This window comes from Oryctolagus cuniculus, chromosome 11, assembly GCF_051225735.1.
Source record: "Oryctolagus cuniculus isolate XC-2025 breed Fujian yellow rabbit chromosome 11, ASM5122573v1, whole genome shotgun sequence".
Taxonomy (NCBI): Eukaryota; Metazoa; Chordata; class Mammalia; order Lagomorpha; family Leporidae; genus Oryctolagus; species Oryctolagus cuniculus.
The window spans coordinates 116,205,529-116,225,996 of record NC_142877.1 but is presented as its reverse complement, the minus strand read 5'-3'; the positions used below and the strand labels follow the sequence as shown (position 1 = coordinate 116,225,996).

The 20,468-nt window shown below is 60.5% G+C and overlaps 1 protein-coding gene across 1 annotated transcript in view; it reads right to left on the bottom strand.

Moving 5' to 3' along the window:
• GRAP2 (GRB2 related adaptor protein 2) overlaps positions 1 to 20,468 on the bottom strand; it is a 74,882-nt gene that overhangs the window by 13,519 nt on the left and 40,895 nt on the right. Inside the window, exons 2-4 of the mRNA XM_051834071.3 lie at positions 16,138 to 16,229; positions 9,125 to 9,216; positions 2,955 to 3,074 (exon numbers count right to left, since the gene is read on the bottom strand). Coding sequence (XP_051690031.1) covers positions 2,955 to 3,074; positions 9,125 to 9,216; positions 16,138 to 16,215 — 290 coding nt within the window. The 5' untranslated portion in view covers positions 16,216 to 16,229. The remainder of the gene's footprint in view (positions 1 to 2,954; positions 3,075 to 9,124; positions 9,217 to 16,137; positions 16,230 to 20,468) is intronic.

The following is a 20,468-nucleotide window of genomic DNA, read 5'->3' as shown; positions in this document are numbered from 1 at the left end:
GCTCTCTGCTGTAGCCTGGGAGGGCAGTGGAGGATGGCCCAAGTGCTTGGGCCCTGCACCCGCATGGGAGACCAGGAAGAGGCACCTGGCTCCTGGCTTTGGATCGGCGCAGCACCAGCTGTGGTGGCCATTTGGGGAGTGAACCAATGGAAGGAAGTCCTTTCTGTCTCTCTCTCTCACTGTCTATGATTCTACCTGTCAAAAAAAACCAAAAAAACAAACAGGGTTGAGGGGGAGCCCCAGCTGCTCCACTTCCAATCCAGCTCTCTGCTAGCACGCCTGGAAAAGCAGCAGAGAATGGCCCAAGTGCCTGGGCCCCTGCACCCTTGTGGGAGACCTGGATGAAGCTCCTGGCTCCTGGCTTTCACCTGGCCCAGCCCCGGCTTTTGCAGCCATCTGTGGAGTGAACCAGCAGATGGAAGATATATCTCCCCCTCCCCCCAACTTTGTAACTCTGCCTTTCAAGTACAACAAGTCTTTTAAAAAAATAAATAGGGTTGATTTGTAAAATGTATTCATGGAGCAAGATTTTATATACTGTAACACATTTGGAATCTATGAGGCATCAGTATTGACTGAGCTAAAGTGATGATCACCCAAAGGAGGACGAAGAATGTCCTGGCTATGGATAACCGAGAGTTTTCGCAAGAGCACAGGGCAAGGCTGCAGCGCCCAGGCTACCCTCCAGCAGGTTAGGCTCCCGTGCTCACAGAGGGCTGGCCCACCAGGAAGCCTTCAAATACATTTGAAAGAGAAGCTTATTTGGTTGCAAATTTTCTTTAATGATCTATGCATTTTCTCCCCAATATACATTTTCCGTGAAAATTTTTTTTTTTTTACAGGCAGAGTTAGACAGTGAGAGAGAGAAAGACAGAGAGAAAGGTCTTCCTTTTTCTGTTGGTTCACCCCCAGGTGGCCGCTACAGCCGGCACATTGCGGCCGGCACCCTGCGCCGATTCACAGGTGCTCCCTCCTGGTCTCCCATGCGGGTGCAGGGCCCAAGCACTTGGACCGTCCTCCACTGCCTTCCCGGGCCACAGCAAAGAGTCAGACTGGAAGAGGAGCAACCGAGACAGAATCCGGCGCCCCAACCAGAACTAGAACCCGGTGTGCCAGTGCCACAGGCGGAGGATTAGCCTAGTGAGCCGTGGCGCCAGCCTCCGTGAATTTTTTTAACACACTTCCATTCATAGATTTCAATTTTTTTTGCACCAAAATAAACATGCAGTTTAATTTTATAAGTTTATTTGAAAGCAGAGCGAGAGCGAGAGCGAGAGAGTGACTTACTCCCCAAATGCCCACAACAGCCAAGGCCGAAACCAGGCTGGACCAGGAGCCAGGAACTCCATCACTGCCTCCTATGTAGGTAGCAGGGACCCAAATACTCAGACCACCATCCGCCACCTCCCAGGCACACTAGCAGGGAGCCGCGTTGGAAGTGGAGGAAGAATCTGATGCCAGGTGCTCCTTTACGGGCTGTGGCATCCCAGGCTGTGGTTTAACCCACTGCTGCACATTGCCTGCCCCACTACACCTGTCTTGTAACTCCAGTTTCCACAAGCTTTTTGCGCTACCCTCATATCTGTGGTCCTGCTTACCTATTTTTTTGAATATCAACTCTTAGTAAAAAAATACAGTAAAGTGGCCACGGGTTGTTTCCAGAGATTAGGTTTCTGTACTCAAAGCAATAAAGCGACTTGCCTTTCAAAACTTACAGAACAACGCAGACCAGGACTTCCTGTCGGCGAACTTGACAGTTGGTTTTGGCTGCACCGGTTGTCATGGCGTCTCCTAATCTGCTCTCAGCACTATTTCTTGTACTTTCACATGTGGTCGCCAAATCTGATATGTGACTTGCAATCCCCCACATGCTGACCACATGCAATGTGGTCAGACTTGGGGCCTCTGAGTTTGGGGCTGTGTCATGTCTGTGCTGGCCTGAGTCACTTCCTCCCAGGTGCCACTCAGAAGCGACATCCCGCTGCTGCGGTCCCCTGCCCCCCTCGGGCCCTCCTTGGCTCAGCTCTGGTCTCAGTTTTGCTGCACGGTTCTGTGTTGAAACAGCCTTTCTTCACGACTAGATGAGGGTTCTTCCAACGCTCATGGAAACATGGCATTCAAAGGCAAGTTTAAGGGCAGCCGTTGTGGCGCAGTGGGCTAAGCTGGCCTGTGACACCGGCATCCTGTACCAGAGCTCCTGCCTGGGTCCTGGCTACTCTGCTTCTCATGCAGCTCCTTGCTACTGCGCCTGGGAAAGCAGAAGACGGCCTCAGCGCCTGACAAACTACTTGTTCTGGTTATAATCAGGGCCCTTAAGAAACAGGGTTGAGGGGCCAGCGCCGTGGCTCATTGGTTAATCCTCTGCCTGCCACCCGCTTGGGAGACCCAGACGGAGTTCCGAGCTCCTGGCTTCAGCCTGCTCAGCCCCAGCAGTTATGGGGAGCAAACCAGCAGATGGAAGTCCTCCTCTCTTTCTCCCTCTCTCTCTGTAACTGTTTCAAAATAAATTCTTAGCAAACCAGGTAAACTTATTTTAGTGCAGAAACTACTTTGAAATCCATGCCTAGTTTTTCGTGTTATAAACTTCCATGAACTTTTTGAAGACCTCTTGCCAGTGCAGCCTCCAGCAGTGACTCTGATTTTCTGCTTTTCCCTCTTTAGACAGCAAGTCAGGGGAGGTTGAGAGCTGAGCCCCCCCCCCCCCCCCCCCCGCCCCACACTGCTGGACCATGCATGGTACAGGCGCTGAGTGACACTCATCTGGAAGCACCTGCACTGGGGGGGGGGGGCAGCAGGTGTCGTCTGTGAGTTCCGGGAAGGAAGTGACAGTGTCACCCGCTTTGCCACCATGCTTCTGACCACTGGGCCACACTGCGAGGTCACCCTGTGGCTTCAGCTGTGGGGGCTGCAGGCTGGGAAGGTGGGTGGGTGGGGGTGCTGGGAGTGGCCAGTACCTGACGGAGATGGAGAAGTCCCCTGGGGAGCTCTGGCTGGCCCGGATGATGAAGAACCCAACCTCCTTGCCCATGAGCAAGTTCTCGGCCTGGTGTCTGGAGAGGCCCTCATGAAACCACCTGCAGGGCAAGAGACAACAGGAGGATGTTGGTGAGCCACTCCAGGGCCAGGAGGGGGCTCAGAGGGGCTCTGTGCAGCAGTGAGGGGCCGGGGGCCACCGGCCTCCAGAGCCAGACGAAGGCTCCAGGCAAGACAGCATCCCTGACTCACCGTGGAGGCTCCCTCCCTCCTGGAGAAGTCGGGAAAAGTGCGGCTGCTTGAGGCTAGGAAACCCTGCAGGAGCAGCCTGGGGAGGGGCCACAGCAGGGGGGTGGGGTGGGGGGTGGGGGGATGGAGGTGGGGGCAACCAGGCCCAGCACTCCCTCCCTGGCTGAGAGCTCAGTGACCCGGGCACGTCTCCGTGCACGGAGCACCGGGGGCTTTGCCTGGTGCCAGAAGAGGCCCATGTGTGCACACACACACACACACACACACGGGCTGCAGTGTGAGAGGGGCTGGCTGCAGCCACGGGGCTCCTGGGTCCTACCCAAAGATCCAGGCGGAAACAGCATCTCCGCAGTGGACAAGAAGAAACGGAGAAGCAGCGGCTGTCAGGTGGCAGCCCCTGTGGTGCAGCTGCATGGGACATGGCGGCTGTGTGCACGCGGGAGGTCATGTTCACACAGGACACGGCAAACGGAGGCTGCAGCCACGGGGCAGGAGGCTGGACTCCTCCTGCAAGCACTGGGCAGCTCGGTGGCCAAAGGCGGGACTGGGTCACCCTGCTTCGAGGTGGCTGCTCTCGACGCTGCCGCCAGAAGCCTACGCTGTCCCTGGCAGACAGGTGCCGTCTGAGGACTTCAGAGGGAGGTATTCACCCAGGTCTGCGGCCGCAGGGACGCTGGCAGGGGTTTCTGGGGCCTGGTGAGCCCATGACTGCATTGCAACCCATCTAGCGTGGAGGGTGGCATAGGACGAGGAGCGGGTGCACCCCGTAGTTGTCAGACTGCAAAGGAATGTTTTTAGAAGAGGCCACAGGAAGTGGGGGTGGGTGGGAAATATACAATTCCTCTCTAATGGAAATTTATCTTATTTTAAAAATATTTATTTATTGGCCGGCGCCGCGGCTCACTAGGCTAATCCTCCGCCTGCGGCGCCAGCACACTGGGTTCTAGTCCCAGTCGGGGTGCCGGATTCTGTCCCGGTGGCCCCTCTTCCAGTCTAGCTCTCTGCTGTGGCCCGGGAGTGCAGTGGAGGATGGCCCAGGTGCTTGGGCCCTGCACCTGCATGGGAGACCAGGAGAAGCACCTTGAATCGGCGCAGGGTGCCGGCCGCAATGTGCCGGCTGTAGCGGCCACTTGGGGGGTGAACCAACAGAAAAAGGAAGACCTTTCTCTCTGTCTCTCCTTCTCACTGTCCACTCTGCCTGTCAAAAGAAATTATTTGTTTGAAAGGCAGAGAGAAAGCAAGAGATAGAGAGTGGGGGAGAGGGAGAGAGAAAGACAGGGAGAGAGGGAGGGGCACAGAGAGAGAAAGAAAGAGATATCCATCCACTGATTTACTTCCCAAATGGTTGCAAAGACAGGTGCTGGGCCAGGTTGGAGCCAGGACCCTGGCACTCCATCTGGGTCTCCCACGTGGGTGCAGGGCCCCAGCACCCAGGCCGTCCTCTGCTGCCTTCCCAGGCCACAGCAAGGAGCTGGATTGCAGGCAGAACAGCTGGAGCTGGAGCCGAGCTCCCAGTGTTGGTCTGGGCCTGTCTTGCCACTGCAGGCATTTGGGGAATGAGCCGGCAGACGGAAGCCCTGTCTGTCTGTCTGTCTGTCTCTGTTCTAGACCTGAAGGAGTGCGGGGAGGTGAGGAGGAGGCAGCATTGGAGACTGAGGAGCGGCAGGGACGGGGGCGAGCAAAGAGGAGGAGCAGAGACCGGGTCTGGACACCCAGGCTTCTGAGGCTGGGAGGGAGCCCTCCCACCCTGGGACCTGCCATCACTGTGACCTTGACCTTGACAGGTCCGGTTTTGAAGGCGTCCTGGGGGCTGCAGAGACGATGGCAGAGGAGTTGAGAGAGAAAAGGGCGGAAGCCAGGAGGGGATCCGAGGCGGAGGGCTCTGGGTTTTGTTGGTCGGTAGCCTGGTAAGAAGGGAAAATGAAGCCCTGGTGTTTGTTGAGGGGAGCACGGCACAGGGAGAGGGCTGCTGTGGGGGGGGACGGCACAGGGAGAGGGCTGCTGTGGGGGGGGACGGCACAGGGAGAGGGCTGCTGTGGGGGGGACGGCACAGGGAGAGGGCTGCTGTGGGGGGGACGGCACAGGGAGAGGGCTGCTGTGGGGGGGGACGGCACAGAGAGAGGGCTGCTGTGGGGGGGGACGGCGCAGAGAGAGGGCTGCTGTGGGGGGGACAGCACAGGGAGAGGGCTGCTGTGGGGGGGACGGCACAGGGAGAGGGCTGCTGTGGGGGGGGACGGCACAGGGAGAGGGCTGCTGTGGGGGGGGACGGCACAGGGAGAGGGCTGCTGTGGGGGGGACGGCACAGGGAGAGGGCTGCTGTGGGGGGGATGGCACAGGGAGAGGGCTGCTGTGGGGGGGACGGCACAGGGAGAGGGCTGCTGTGGGGGGGGACGGCACAGGGAGAGGGCTGCTGTGGGGGGGACGGCACAGGGAGAGGGCTGCTGTGGGGGGGGACGGCACAGGGAGAGGGCTGCTGTGGGGGGGGACGGCACAGGGAGAGGGCTGCTGTGGGGGGGACGGCACAGGGAGAGGGCTGCTGTGGGGGGGAAGGCACAGGGAGAGGGCTGCTGTGGGGGTGGGGGGACGGCACAGGGAGAGGGCTGCTGTGGGGGGGACGGCACAGGGAGAGGGCTGCTGTGGGGGGGGGACGGCACAGGGAGAGGGCTGCTGTGGGGGGGGACGGCACAGAGAGAGGGCTGCTGTGGGGGGGGACGGCACAGAGAGAGGGCTGCTGTGGGGGGGACAGCACAGGGAGAGGGCTGCTGTGGGGGGGACGGCACAGGGAGAGGGCTGCTGTGGGGGGACGGCACAGGGAGAGGGCTGCTGTGGGGGGGGACGGCACAGGGAGAGGGCTGCTGTGGGGGGGACGGCACAGGGAGAGGGCTGCTGTGGGGGGGACGGCACAGGGAGAGGGCTGCTGTGGGGGGGGACGGCACAGAGAGAGGGCTGCTGTGGGGGGGGACGGCGCAGAGAGAGGGCTGCTGTGGGGGGGACGGCACAGGGAGAGGGCTGCTGTGGGGGGGACGGCACAGGGAGAGGGCTGCTGTGGGGGGGGACGGCACAGGGAGAGGGCTGCTGTGGGGGGGGACGGCACAGGGAGAGGGCTGCTGTGGGGGGGACGGCACAGGGAGAGGGCTGCTGTGGGGGGGACGGCACAGGGAGAGGGCTGCTGTGGGGGGGACGGCACAGGGAGAGGGCTGCTGTGGGGGGGGACGGCACAGGGAGAGGGCTGCTGTGGGGGGGACGGCACAGGGAGAGGGCTGCTGTGGGGGGGGACGGCACAGGGAGAGGGCTGCTGTGGGGGGGGACGGCACAGGGAGAGGGCTGCTGTGGGGGGGACGGCACAGGGAGAGGGCTGCTGTGGGGGGGAAGGCACAGGGAGAGGGCTGCTGTGGGGGTGGGGGGACGGCACAGGGAGAGGGCTGCTGTGGGGGGGACGGCACAGGGAGAGGGCTGCTGTGGGGGGGGACGGCACAGGGAGAGGGCTGCTGTGGGGGGGGACGGCACAGGGAGAGGGCTGCTGTGGGGGGGACGGCACAGGGAGAGGGCTGCTGTGGGGGGGAAGGCACAGGGAGAGGGCTGCTGTGGGGGTGGGGGGACGGCACAGGGAGAGGGCTGCTGTGGGGGGGACGGCACAGGGAGAGGGCTGCTGTGGGGGGGGGACGGCACAGGGAGAGGGCTGCTGTGGGGGGGACGGCACAGAGAGAGGGCTGCTGTGGGGGGGGACGGCACAGAGAGAGGGCTGCTGTGGGGGGGGACGGCGCAGAGAGAGGGCTGCTGTGGGGGGGACAGCACAGGGAGAGGGCTGCTGTGGGGGGGACGGCACAGGGAGAGGGCTGCTGTGGGGGGACGGCACAGGGAGAGGGCTGCTGTGGGGGGGACGGCACAGGGAGAGGGCTGCTGTGGGGGGGACGGCACAGGGAGAGGGCTGCTGTGGGGGGGGACGGCACAGGGAGAGGGCTGCTGTGGGGGGGACGGCACAGGGAGAGGGCTGCTGTGGGGGGGGACGGCACAGGGAGAGGGCTGCTGTGGGGGGGACGGCACAGGGAGAGGGCTGCTGTGGGGGGGGGACGGCACAGGGAGAGGGCTGCTGTGGGGGGGACGGCACAGGGAGAGGGCTGCTGTGGGGGGGGACGGCACAGGGAGAGGGCTGCTGTGGGGGGGACGGCACAGGGAGAGGGCTGCTGTGGGGGGGGACGGCACAGGGAGAGGGCTGCTGTGGGGGGGACGGCACAGGGAGAGGGCTGCTGTGGGGGGGAAGGCACAGGGAGAGGGCTGCTGTGGGGGTGGGGGGACGGCACAGGGAGAGGGCTGCTGTGGGGGGGACGGCACAGGGAGAGGGCTGCTGTGGGGGGGGGACGGCACAGGGAGAGGGCTGCTGTGGGGGGGACGGCACAGAGAGAGGGCTGCTGTGGGGGGGGACGGCACAGAGAGAGGGCTGCTGTGGGGGGGGACGGCGCAGAGAGAGGGCTGCTGTGGGGGGGACGGCACAGGGAGAGGGCTGCTGTGGGGGGGACGGCACAGGGAGAGGGCTGCTGTGGGGGGACGGCACAGGGAGAGGGCTGCTGTGGGGGGGACGGCACAGGGAGAGGGCTGCTGTGGGGGGGACGGCACAGGGAGAGGGCTGCTGTGGGGGGGACGGCACAGGGAGAGGGCTGCTGTGGGGGGGGACGGCACAGGGAGAGGGCTGCTGTGGGGGGGGACGGCATAGGGAGAGGGCTGCTGTGGGGGGCACGGCACAGGGAGAGGGCTGCTGTGGGGGGGGACGGCACAGGGAGAGGGCTGCTGTGGGGGGGGGCGGCACATGGAGAGGGCTGCTGTGGGGGGGGACGGCACAGGGAGAGGGCTGCTGTGGGGGGCACGGCACAGGGAGAGGGCTGCTGTGGGGGGGACGGCACAGGGAGAGGGCTGCTGTGGGGGGGGACGGCACAGGGAGAGGGCTGCTGTGGGGGGGGACGGCACAGGGAGAGGGCTGCTGTGGGGGGGACGGCACAGGGAGAGGGCTGCTGTGGGGGGGATGGCACAGGGAGAGGGCTGCTGTGGGGGGGGAGCACGGCACAGGGAGAGGGCTGCTGTGGGGGGGGCCTGCTTGGAGCCGCCCCTTCCAGGCAGCTGCAGGGAAGGCGGAGTCTGAGTATAGCTCCAGGAGGCGGGGTGTGGGGGCCAGGAGGGGCGGGGTCAGGCAGCCTCTCTTCTGGCACCGTCCATGGTCCCAGTGAGGTGTGGAGGGGCTGCAGGTTTGAGTCCAGAGAAGGTACGACGTGGCCAGGGGCGGATTCCAGGCAGCATCCGGGGCCCAGCCAAGGTCAGGTGGCCCCCGCATTGGCCCAGGGGTCAGCGCGGGGTCACCGGGAGCCCTGCTGCGCCGCTCTGGCTTTCTAACAAACCTCCGCTGTTCAGGCCACGGCCCGGCTGTGACACAAGACCAGATTTCTATCTAACCCTTGTGGTCAATTCTTGAGACAAAGGAGGCCCAATCTCAACTTCTCACTTCCTCTTTAGGAAGGGAATTCCCTTTGCTCTCCCCGACTTCTCTCTCCGGAGCCAGCAGGCTGCAGAGCCACACACCCACCTGGCACCAAGGGCCAGGCCGGGCTGGGATCCGTGCTCAGGAGGGAGAGCAGAGCCCTGGCCAACAGCGCCCCCGTGGGAAATCCCAGAAACCCTGGGCCGGCTCTCATCACAGATTCTAGCTGACAAACTCACTTTGTCAGAACTTAAAATAGGCTACACAGCCACGTGGCATGGAAGCCAACAGATGCAGATCTCCCTCCCAGCCCGGCCTTCAGCCGCGTGGTTCTGGAAGCTCTGGAGGGAGCGCCAGAGGCAGCCCTTGGTGGCGGCACCTCTGCCCGCCCGGGAGAGGGAAGGGAGTGTGTGTGGGCAGGCCCGGCCGACTTACTCGGGAAATCGGATGTCTATGAAGTTCTTGGGCACGTAGCCTTCCTGGCTCCCCAGCTCCGCCTTGAACCACTCCTCTTGGTTGCTGAGTACCTACAGGCAGGGAGAGGACACAGGACAAAGACACTGCAGTGAGGACCCCAGAACAGCCAGACAGAGGGGCCGAGCCCAGAGCACCGTTTGCCAGGTGGAGGGAAAGGAGCTACCAGCAGCTCTGGGAAGCTCCCGAGGCCCGCGGAGGCAGCGGTGGGTCTGTGTCTGCAGATTCGCTTCTCTGGACCCCGAGTTATTGCTGCAGACTCGTGCCTCCCACCCCCACCCCCCCTTTTCCCCGTGTGTTTTGGGAAACTCCTTTGTCTGGGATCTTCAGCGCCTGGGCGGAGGGTGGGAAGGCAAACAGCCACTCCATTGTTGCTCTTCTTCTTTTCCAGGTAGCCAGGAAACATTTAAAGACCGAACTGGTTCTTATTTTTTAGACGTAAACACCGGAATGGGGCCAGCTTCGGAAGCACGAGTTCTACCCGGCTGGTTTCACTGCACGATTTTTGGGGCAGAATTCAGGACCGTCGAGATGCCCTTCCTGAGCCTGCTCTGCGAGCCTGCGCCCAGCAAAAGCGAGAGTTCTGTCTCGCGGCTATCCGGCCGCCCCACGAGCGATCCCTGCCTTCGTGGCTGTACTACCCACTAGGCTTGCTTCTGCGTGGCTTCCGGTTACTTCAGAAAACGAGCTCGCGGCGCGAAGAGACGGTGCCGCGCCCACGGGAGCATCTAAAGCGCGCGACATCGCCGTGCACAGCTCCTGGCGAGGCCGACGGAGCAGAAGCCGGCAAGACCCTCGCGGCGCCCCTGAACGGACCACCCGGAGCCCGCCTGCTCCTGCACGCGGGAGGAACCGTCCATCTCCGTCACGATTAAGCCACCCTGAGCGTCTGTTTCCCGTGGCAGAAATGTCGTCACGGCTAGGAGCCCTGTGATAAAGGAGGTGCCGGAAGACGGATAGGAAAGCCGGGAGCAGCGGCCACCTGCCCGGGGGCGGCGGCGCCAGAAATCACTCGGGGAAAGGCAGGTGGCCGAGGATCCACTTCCGGGTCACGAGGGGCGTGGTGCATCCTGGGAACGGAACACGCAGGCCGGCTGGGGTTGGGGCTGGGAATCCAGGAATGGCGGTCTGTGGGCCGTGTTGGAGAGCCTGGAGTCTTACCCTGAAACTTACGGGCCCACTCAGGGGTGCTGGGCAGAGAAAGGACGGGGGGAGCCTCAGAGGGAAGCGGGAGCTGCGTGTGAGTCGGGACACAGGGCCAGGAGGCCGCATGTGGCCCTGCAGGCGAGAGAGGACAGCGGCCGGGGCCCAGGAGGGGCGAGGACACATTTCTGAGGCAGCGTTTGGGGACATTCCCGGGGGGCAGAGGGAGAAGGGGGCTCTGGGACGGCGCCGGCTTGCAGCCTGGGAGACTGCGCAGGGGGCGATGGCTTCTCTCGGAGAGAAAGCGCAGGAGGAGGAGGAGCGGCGAGCTGCTGGGGTGCCCGGCCTCCCAGAGTCGTCCCGGGGAAGCCGCGCACGCAGCGTCCCCCGGCCTGGCTGTGCCGCGAGCTGTGTGATCCCGGGCCAGTCCATCAGCCCTCCCGGGGCCTCGCGCAGCCCGCGTGGACATCAGGAGAGCACGCGGCTCCTCTTTGAGAAGACGCCCCTGCCCTCCCGCTCCGCAGGCCCCGGCGGGGCCCACGAGTCCTGTGCCGCCTTCGGCGTGTGTGTGCCGAGCGCCACCGTGGGTTCTGAAGAACTGAAAGTGCGGCCCACATCTGAGCTTGAGAACTGCTGAGAACAGCCCGCTTCAGAGATTCTGACATCAAATGCGACCGTTGGTGTCGCCGAGGACGTGTGCGGATGCGCGCGCTGGGGCAGGCGCTGGGCGGCAGAGAATCTAGGTCGTAGGAGGAACCAGGGACTCTGGACGCGGCCTTGGCCCCACAGAGAGCCGAGAGCAGCGCTCGGGGCCTCCCTCCTGCCTTTATGGCTTTGGAATTCCTGCCTCTCATCACAGGGTGACGAATGTCAAACACAAAGGTGACGAGGGACGAGGAAAAAGAGGCCATCTGGAGACTGGCTGGCACTTTGTACTTGGTTCTCTGACCTGAAACCGGCTGTAATTTTAGTAATCACGGCTCATACCCTCCTAACTGCCTCCCCTGGCATCGGAAAGACTGTCCCACAAGGCTGCCATTTCTCTCCACCACCCGGAGCTCGGTCTGCCTGGGATGAGGTTTCCCAGGGAGTGGACGTGCAGGCTTTTTATGATGTAGGCAAGGCAAGTGTGTGTTTTTTTTTTTTTAAATCTCATTTTCTGCAAAGAAAAGTATCTGAGGGCAGGCGGTTGGGTTCTTCCTGCCGTTGTGGCCCAGAGCCCCGCACTTCCTGTTCGCGTTTCTCCCCGTCGCCCGGGCCGCCCTCCCTGCCTTTTGCTCTCACTGTGCAAACCTGAGCAGGGAGCCCAGCCACAGCACTTGAAGTTTCCCCCTTGAGTTTACTGTATCTCAATTCTTAGAGCGTCCCTGAAGGGAACGATTTTCTGGGTTATGTGACCTGAGGATACATTAGATGTGGGGTGAGAAAGACCGAAAGCAGAGCTGGAAGAATTTCAAAATTGGATGGAATTACAGCTCTTAGAGGCATACAGACGTCCGAAGCACAGAAGAAGTTAATTACATAGGATTAACTCTTGCTGCTGTGAGGGGCTGTCTGAGCAGGAAGAAGCGGGGTCAAGTCGGACATCGTATAGAAGCAGATCCAAAGGGACTGGGTCAACAGACGTCTTTCAGATGTCAACGCCAATGGCAAATGCAAATGCAATTCTAGTGCCGTGTGTAGCTGCAGTTACAGAGGGCTGGCGTGCATGTGAAAAATCTCATTCCTGACTTTCACAGAAGAATGGTGGTGAAACCACTGGGCCACGGTTCCCTGTCTGCCTTCCGTCAGCATCTAATGAGCACCTGCTCTTGCACTTGGGTGCTGGGAACACGTGGAGACAAACTGGGGCCTTTACCCTAGGGAACTCGTGGTCTGGAGGGGAGGGGGGGGAGACACTTTTGGGGGTGCCTCTCTATAGTTTTTGGCACCGAAGGCCACACAAGAGACAGAGCATGCTGGAAATGAGTTGCTGGGGCAGCAGAAAGTGGGCTTTGAGACCAATCGCGAGGGTCCTGGGCTGTGCTTCCTCTCTTGGGAGGAAGGGGCAGAGCCACAGCAGGGCACTGAACACCACCTGGGAACACTCCGCCGGGCTTGGTCAGCAGGCCCACTCCATTTTTCTCTTTACTGCCACAGCTGCAATGGCCAGAGTTTGAAAAGGCGCAGGGGTTGGCTTTCTGGTGGAATTCTAAATGAGTGTGCAGCAATGCAGTCCAGCAATTCAAGGGACGCACACTGTGCACCTGTGGGTCTGCGACTCGCGCTGGATGCTGGGAGATACAAAGGTGGGCTCGGCAGGGCTCTGCGCTCAGGGGGCTCACGCGCACGCTCTCCTCAGATAGTAGCAGGGGTCAGCCGGCTGCAGTTCTAGACCCTGAGAGCTGTGGCGAGTGCAGCAGCCAGCACGCCAGGCCAGGGCCGCGCTGGGAGGTGGATGTGCAGGGCCCAGCGTTCCTGTAAGTCAGTACTGTGTGAGGCCAGCTTGTGCGTGCCGTGAGATGAGGTATGTGGTGAGATGTGGTGGAAGAGCTGGGGGGGGTGGTGAGGGCTTCATGGCGGAGGTGGTCACATACAGTGTGCAGGGAAAGGGTGGTCTGAGCACAGGGGAGAGGCTGGACAGCACGGTGTGTGTGCTACTGTGGGACCTGCGCGCGCTGTGAGCACAAAGACGCCTGTGTGCGCCCAGGAGTGTGCACAGTACACATGTGCGTACACATGGGCATTTGTACACACGTGTGTCTGCAGATTCTCCTGAGTGCACGATGGGACTGGATGGGAGGCTGGGGCCAGCTGGGTCAGGTTTCAGTCAGTTGGTAATGGGGAAACAGTGAATGCCTCTGAGCAGGGACATGATCTGACCGGATCTCTCTCCCGGAAGAATCCTGGGACCAATGTGTAGAATGATCGGAGGCAGAGACAGGAGGCCACGCGGTCAGTCGGGCTGCAGCGGGATCCCAGCAGGCAGGGGCCGCAGGAGCAGATAAAGCTGCTAATGTGATGGCCACTGACTGGGCATCTGCTTGGGCCAGGGCCATCACCTCTGATCCCTGCCGCGGCCCTGCAAGCCAGACCCTCCTGCCCCGGGCGCTCAGGGGCCAGACCTGGGGTTCAGACCCAGACCCGTGTGACTCCACTCCTTCCCCTGCATCGCACGTCTTTCTATAGAGCAGGCACTTGCCTGGGAGAACACAGCAGGCAAATACCCGGGCACAGTGCAAGGCCTAGGAGTCACACAGAGCTCCCTCCAGGCCCCGCGCAGCCGCCTTCCAGCTCTGTGCCCTGGGACCCTGGTTTAGCGCCTTAGCTTCCATTTCACATTTAAAACATGGAGGAAAGGGCCGTGCCCACCTCGCAGGTTTGCTGAGCAGATGATCCGGTGCTGGCTGGACATGCGTTGGCGACTGATCAGCAGGATTTGGCAAGGGAGGAACTGGTGGGGGCTGAGGCTGCTGGCTTGGTGCCTGGCCTCCGCCGATGCTCAGCACACGGACAGGCGAGTCATTCGGGGGTGGCGGGGGAGGGGCCTGAGTGATTCTGGACGTCTTGAGTTCGGGGCTGGAGTGTACAGAGTGGCACGAGCAGACAACGGGCAGTGTGGGTCAGGGGTCCAATAGAGAGGTCAGAGTTAGAGCACGGGCCCGGGCTTGCAGAGCTTAGGCTTGAAGGGAGCTGAAGGCAGAGAAGTGGGCGAGGTGGCTCAGGGGAGGGGAAGAGCAGGGGCCAAGGGCAGGGTCTTCATCAAGGGCACCCCAGGGGAGGGGGGAGAGACCTCAGGCAGGGCGGGGTCTTCATCAAGGGCACCCCAGGGGAGGGGGGAGAGACCTCAGGCAGGGCGGGGTCTTCATCAAGGGCACCCCAGGGGAGGGGGGAGAGACCTCAGGCAGGGCGGGGTCTTCATCAAAGGCACCTCCCAGGGTAGAGGGGGGAGGAGACTCAGACAGGGCGGGGTCTTCATCAAGGGCACCCCAGGGGAGGGGGGAGAGACCTCAGGCAGGGTGGGGTCTTCATCAAGGGCACCCCAGGGGAGGGGGGAGGAGACCTCAGGCAGGGTGGGGTCTTCATCAAGGGCACCCCAGGGGAGGGGGGAGAGACCTCAGGCAGGGCGGGGTCTTCATCAAGGGCACCCCAGGGGAGGGGGGAGAGACCTCAGGCAGGGCGGGGTCTTCATCAAGGGCACCTCCCAGGGTAGAGGGGGGAGGAGACTCAGACAGGGTGGGGTCTTCATCAAGGGCACCCCAGGGGAGGGGGGAGAGACCTCAGGCAGGGTGGGGTCTTCATCAAGGGCACCCCAGGGGAGGGGGGAAGAGACCTCAGGCAGGGTAGGGTCTTCATCAAGGGCACCCCAGGGGAGGGGGGAGGAGACCTCAGGAATGAGGGGTGACCCTGCAGGAAGAGGGCACGGGGTGTCACTGCAGGCCATGGGGGCGGGGGTGTCATAGTTCCTTTTAAGGAGAGCACTGAGAGTGTGTGGTGTACAAGGCAGATTCCAGAGGGTGGAGGCAGGAATGGGAGGCGGGAGGCGAGCCCAGGGAAGGGACTTCCTCCCCGTATCAGCAACAAAGCAAAGCCATGAGGAGCTGGACCTGGGAGCAGAGTTGAAGGAAGCCCCCTCCCCCCCTTCACTTTTCTGGGAAAGGGGAAACTTCGGCAAGAGAGGAAGTTCCGTTTGCAGTGGGAGGTGCGGGTGGGAGTTGGTCCCCGGGCTCATCAGGGTCCCAAGGCCTCATGACCTTGGTAAGGTCACAGAGAAGAGAAGGACGTCTTTTCCTGGAGCAGAGCTCAGCCGAGATCCTGAGCTCCTGCTGACAGCCACGCGTGCAGACCTCACAGGCCGGAGCCGCGAGAAGGCTGCCCCCTGGGGTGTTAAAACCCCCGAAGAAGCCACACTGCCTGGGCTGGCCCCACGATGCTTCCCGAGCCGCCCACCCACACGCCGACAAGGTCTTTGGACAGCAGGTGTACTTCTCCGTGGCGAGACAGTGGTGGCCTCTGCTCACCTGGGCTGCTGGGGCAGTGGGCGCTCGGAGGCCAGGCCACAGGTGCCGGCACCACACGTACTTCCAAGTGGCCTCTTCCAGGGCCTGTGCTCTTTAGTGACACAGACCCATGAGGCAGAGCCCTGCGTGTGCGGGGCCTGAAATGTGGCCCACGTCCCAGGCCACTTGGGCGCAGTATGGCCACTGCAGGCTCAGTGTGGGCCACAGACAAGTTTTCAGAAGCCCTGAGTGAGGCCAAGTGCATCTGACCTTTGTGGTGCCACGCTCTCCACTCCCCCACCCCACCCACAGCCGCTTCTCCCACATTCCACATAAAAGGGGACGTTAAAACGTTCATGAACAATGGAACTAAATGACTAGCTTATTTTGGCGCAAACATTTTTGAAATTCACGCACACGTTTCCCACAAACGCTGGAAGGCTCCTTGTGCTGACCCCGCACTCAGCTCTGGCTTGTAGGCCTCGGGGCTGCAGCTGCAGACTCGCCTAGTGTGGCGTTCCCAGAGCCCTCACCTTTCAGGGTGGACTCCCTGGCTCCCCACCGCCACAACACACCATCCCCCACCCCTCAGCACGCAGCCAAAACCACGTGTGACCAGCCCTGGGAGGAGGGCTCCCCCCAGATCACAAGCATCTCGGGACGAGGACAGCACTTGCGCTCCCTCCACTGCGATGCCTGTGCATGGCACGGACCCTGGGGTGGAGGTGAACTCCTCCCTTAGAACCGCAGTTCTTCAGAGGCCAAGGCCTGGACTGCCAGGCTGCCCCGGTGGTGCCCAGACTCGGGGAGCTGGAACTCCCCGCTGCCCCGCGGTGGCCCCGCATCACCCACCTTGAGAACGTCTCCCGTGTGAAAGCTCAGTTCATCCTCACCCGAGGCGGTGAAGTCGAACTTGGCGACAGCTTCCATGTTGTGACGTGAGGCTGGAAGAGAAACCGCAAGGTCATGTTGCCTCTCTGCCAGGGGAAGGGTCCCCGAGCAGATGGCGCCGCCTGGCTGTCTCAGCGGCTGGCAGGAGAGCGAGCCAACGGGTTCCCAGGCCGGGGGCAAGACTCAGGCGTGCGGTGAGGGCTTGTGCTGGCGGGGGCAGCTGGAGGACCTGATCCCCAGATCATTCTGTGTCCCCAGCTGCCAGCGGCAGGGAGCGCAGGCCTGCATCGGCCTTGCCCCTCTCCTCCCAGCTCCCTCGGCCTGTCCGGGCCTGTCACCGCGTCTGAGGTGTCTCTGTTTCCAGCTGATAAGCAGGGAAGCTTGCTGTCATCTGCCACCAGAGGCCCCCGGGGCTGGAGCCTGCTCTGTAAACACAGTCTCCGGGCAGCTATATTTAACCGGGCAGTGTTAATTAGACAGATGCCATTTTCTCTTTTACATCTGAATCGTTTAAGGGACAGCAAGCTGACCAGCGAGCGCCTGGTGTGAGAGCAGAAAACATTTTGGTCTTGGAGTGGGCAGACTCTTGGCCAGGTGACACCGTATTCTTAGTATAAATCGAGTGCATTTTGGAAATGTCATTTTAATGTATTTCTGAATCCAGTTAAAATGCTGGCCTCTGTGCATAGTGCACGAGGGCCTGGGTAAAGATGAGTCCCCTGCACAGGACAAGGAGTCGAAACGCTGATGTTTCCTGGGAGGCCAAGGGCACGACACTGAAACAGTGGGCTTGAAGCCTCGTGTGGTTGATAAGTAGCCGTGTGAGCCTGGGCAGGCAATTCAGCCTTTGGAGTCTCAGTCTGCTCCTCCATAAAATGTTAGGAAAGAGGCGAGGTTGGTGCCTCCTCTAACAGGGCCCCAACGTGTAGGGGAAAGAGGTGCAGGACAGAGAGGAGACAGAATACGAACTCGCGGCCGGACCGAATTTATTCAGAGAAAATAAACTCGCAGAGGTCGACCACCTGCCGCCATGCTCACAGATGGCACACGTGGCAGAGGCTGCGACCCCAGCAGGCCGGGCCCTTTTGTACGTAGGTGGGCTAGGGTGGGGATGGGGCAGTAGGTGGAGGTGAGCTCTCCATCCTGGTTCTTAGGTCCGGCCCACTGGCTTCTGAACCTGGGGGAGAATGCAGGGGTGGGGTGGGAACGATACAGGACCCAAGGCTTGTGTCCTTGTCCCATCAGTAATATTCAGCAAGCAAGGCTGCGACAGGAAACCTCCTGACAGGTGCGAAGTTCAAAATGTTCATGGGAAACGTGTGTAACGAAAAACCTCCGCATGGTTTTGAAGTTTTTGTACCAGGCAGGCTTACCTTTCCATCCCATTAACTCTTTGAAGTACTCTCTTACAGGATAAAGCTAAGAGATATTTATGTTTTAACGTAATTTAAGGGATGAGTTTTTTCCCCAGAAAGGGCAGCCTGCCCAGGAGCACGCTTTTCTCCCGGGTCTCTCACCCGCTGTGAACTTTGAATCTGCTGCTTCCTCTCCTGGACCGGCCAGTCCTCTGACTGCTAAGGCAGCTTACTGTCAGGGCACTGTCTGGAAAGCTCTTGGTGGGCATTTTATCTGCTTCAAAATGTCCCTAAGTCTCGAGTTCTTTTGCTCCAGTTAATAAGTAACCCTCAAACCTGATGGCCTTCCCCTGGCCAGGGACGAGCAGCGGGACTTCTGCCTGAGCAGACAAGCTCTGGGTAAAGAAGGCTGTGGCTGCAGGTGGCCGGCTGCCGGGAGATCAGAGGCTGCGAGCAACTGCCGCGGGCTGATAGCGAGGGCTCGTTTCTCGGATTTTCCACATTGGCTTCGTCTTCCAAGGGTAATTTGTAGAGATGAATATTATTAATCCGAAGCAAAAAATAGCTCGGGAGCCAAAGTAAAAGGTTCTGGCTAACCTTCTGAGCTTTATCGCCAGCCAAAACTTACTTCCAAACAACGGCACAAACACTCATAGCAAGGGGTCTTCAAAAACCTCGTGAAAAATGCATGTGATTAAAAAAACCCTATGCGTAGATTTCAGTGGTTTTTTTTGGCACCAAAATCAGCTTATCTGTTAACTCTGTTTTCCGTGAACTTCCTGAAGCACCCTGCGTATTCCAGGGCACCACGTCTTTAGGACCTGCCTGCCCAAGGCAAATCAGAACTTCTGTGACCCAGGACGCGCCCGCTCCGCTCACTGCCCCTCGATGCCTTTGCCGATTTGATTTACCTCATTACGTCTGCATGAAAAGCTGCCTTTAATGAAGGCCTTGCTTCTGGCTTGCAGGGAGACCTGGCTCCTCCGCGTTACCCTCCCGGGGTCAACAGTAGACACCTGGGTCACTTCCAGGGGTCAAGTGTCAGGTGAATGGTCCTGGAAACCATGGTCCCATTTCTATGCAAATTGACCTTAATAAGCCGCAGGGAGATGAAAGAGTGGCAAATGCTAAACATATTAGAGAGGCACATAAATCAGAGAGAAAAACATCGAAGGCACATGCTGGATGTGACCTTGAGCCCCGGAAGACCTTCCCGAGAGCACACCTCACTCGCTCAGTGCTGGGCGCCTGGGCCAGGCTGGCTGTCAGCCACCGGGTGAGAAGACCCAGGCACCAGCGCAATTGCTTCTTGAACCGTGGCAATTTTCTCTGCCTCCCCCCAGGAAGCAGGCAGTGAGTGGCAAAGTCAGCGACACAGGCACATCACAGAGCTCCCTGGCTTATAATATTAATCCTGGCTCAAAAAACCCAATTAAACAGGCCCACACTTCATGAAAGCGCTTTAAAAAAAAAGTGTTTGCTTCCATTTCCATTTGTGAAATACAGTGCGGTCAGCTGCTGTTTGCTGGGAGGGAGAGACTCGGGCAGGGTGCACGGGTGGGCGGGCGGCGCTGCTTTTGTTCCAATCACAGGCTCTCAGATCTCCCCAGAAGCACCGCTGTCAACAGAGAGCGCAAGTGCCGCCCCCAGGGGTCACCTTCTGTTGGGTCGTAAAAATGCACGGGAATGTGTACCCCACTCCTCTGCAGCCATCAGTGTTAATTCTGGGAAGTTTAAACAGGGGAACAAGAAGAGCCAACTAATACGGTGTCTTCAGCAGGTATCGATTTGTGTTATCATCTGTAGCTGCCGCCGCTACAGGCTGCGTCTGGGGAGCCACAGAAAGACATTCCGGAGACAAAATCCGGGTAGCAACAGCAGAGAGAGAGAGAGAGAGAGAGAGGGAGAGGGAGAGGGAGAGGGTGCAGTAACCTGAATTCAAGGGTGCAGGAGCTTTCCGCCTGCTGTTTGGAATGCTCTCCGGGGGTGGGGGAGGGAGAGAGACCCCTGTTCAGGGAACCTCACAGATGGATCGAATGTGCTCTCCCTGCAGAGCTGGGCTTGAGACATGCCAGAGCCACCCGTGGCCTGCAGTGGGGAACTCGCAGCAGGCTGGGGTGGGGCGAGGGTGGAGTGCGGTCCCATTAATGCCAGCTCTCTTCTCAGTGGCCCTCTGCGTCCTCTCGTGTCTCCCCGATGGAGTGGCACACAGGGTCCCTTAGCCGCCTCCAGGGCCACGGAGCATGAGCGCCCTGCCCCTGCGTCTCCACAGGCGCTGACCTGCGAGCCATCCAGGCTGCAGGCCAGGAATGGCTGCCTGCTTCCGAAACCCAGGCACCGCCGAGGGCGACAACAGAAGCCACAGCCAGGGCTCTAAAATAACCTCCCTCGGAAAACAGATGCAGAGGATTTATTCAGAAATGCATCCTTACCATCGAAATGCAACCGGGCAAGAAACTTCTCGAACAATTTCAGCTCCTCCTCACGCTGGCTATGAATAGCCAAGGTTTCCATTTTGTGTATCTCTTAAAAAGAGCAATTGCATAACACCACAAAGCTAGGCAAAGATTCAGGCGCAGGACTCGGGACTGCTGGCGAGGGCTCCCCTGTGAATTCTTCCCCCAGTTCGATTGTAATTCGGATAACATAATGTCTCGGAATTAAAAGAGAAAAGCATCGCTTTTTTCCCTAAGTATTGTTTGTTGCATATTTCTCAGGCCGAAACAATTTTTATGAGTTTGCCTCCTGCATGAGATGCAGTAGTGAGGAGCATGCAAGGCAGGACGACCAAGCGGAGCTCAGCGAAAAATGTGCAATTCTACCAGCTGTCCAGGCTGGCTGAGGCAAAGCCCCGTCTCCTGGAGACAATGAAGGAGGGCCAGTCCTCCCGCCACGGGCGACAAGGTCAGCTCGGTGACTCTCAGAGAAGGAAGCCTC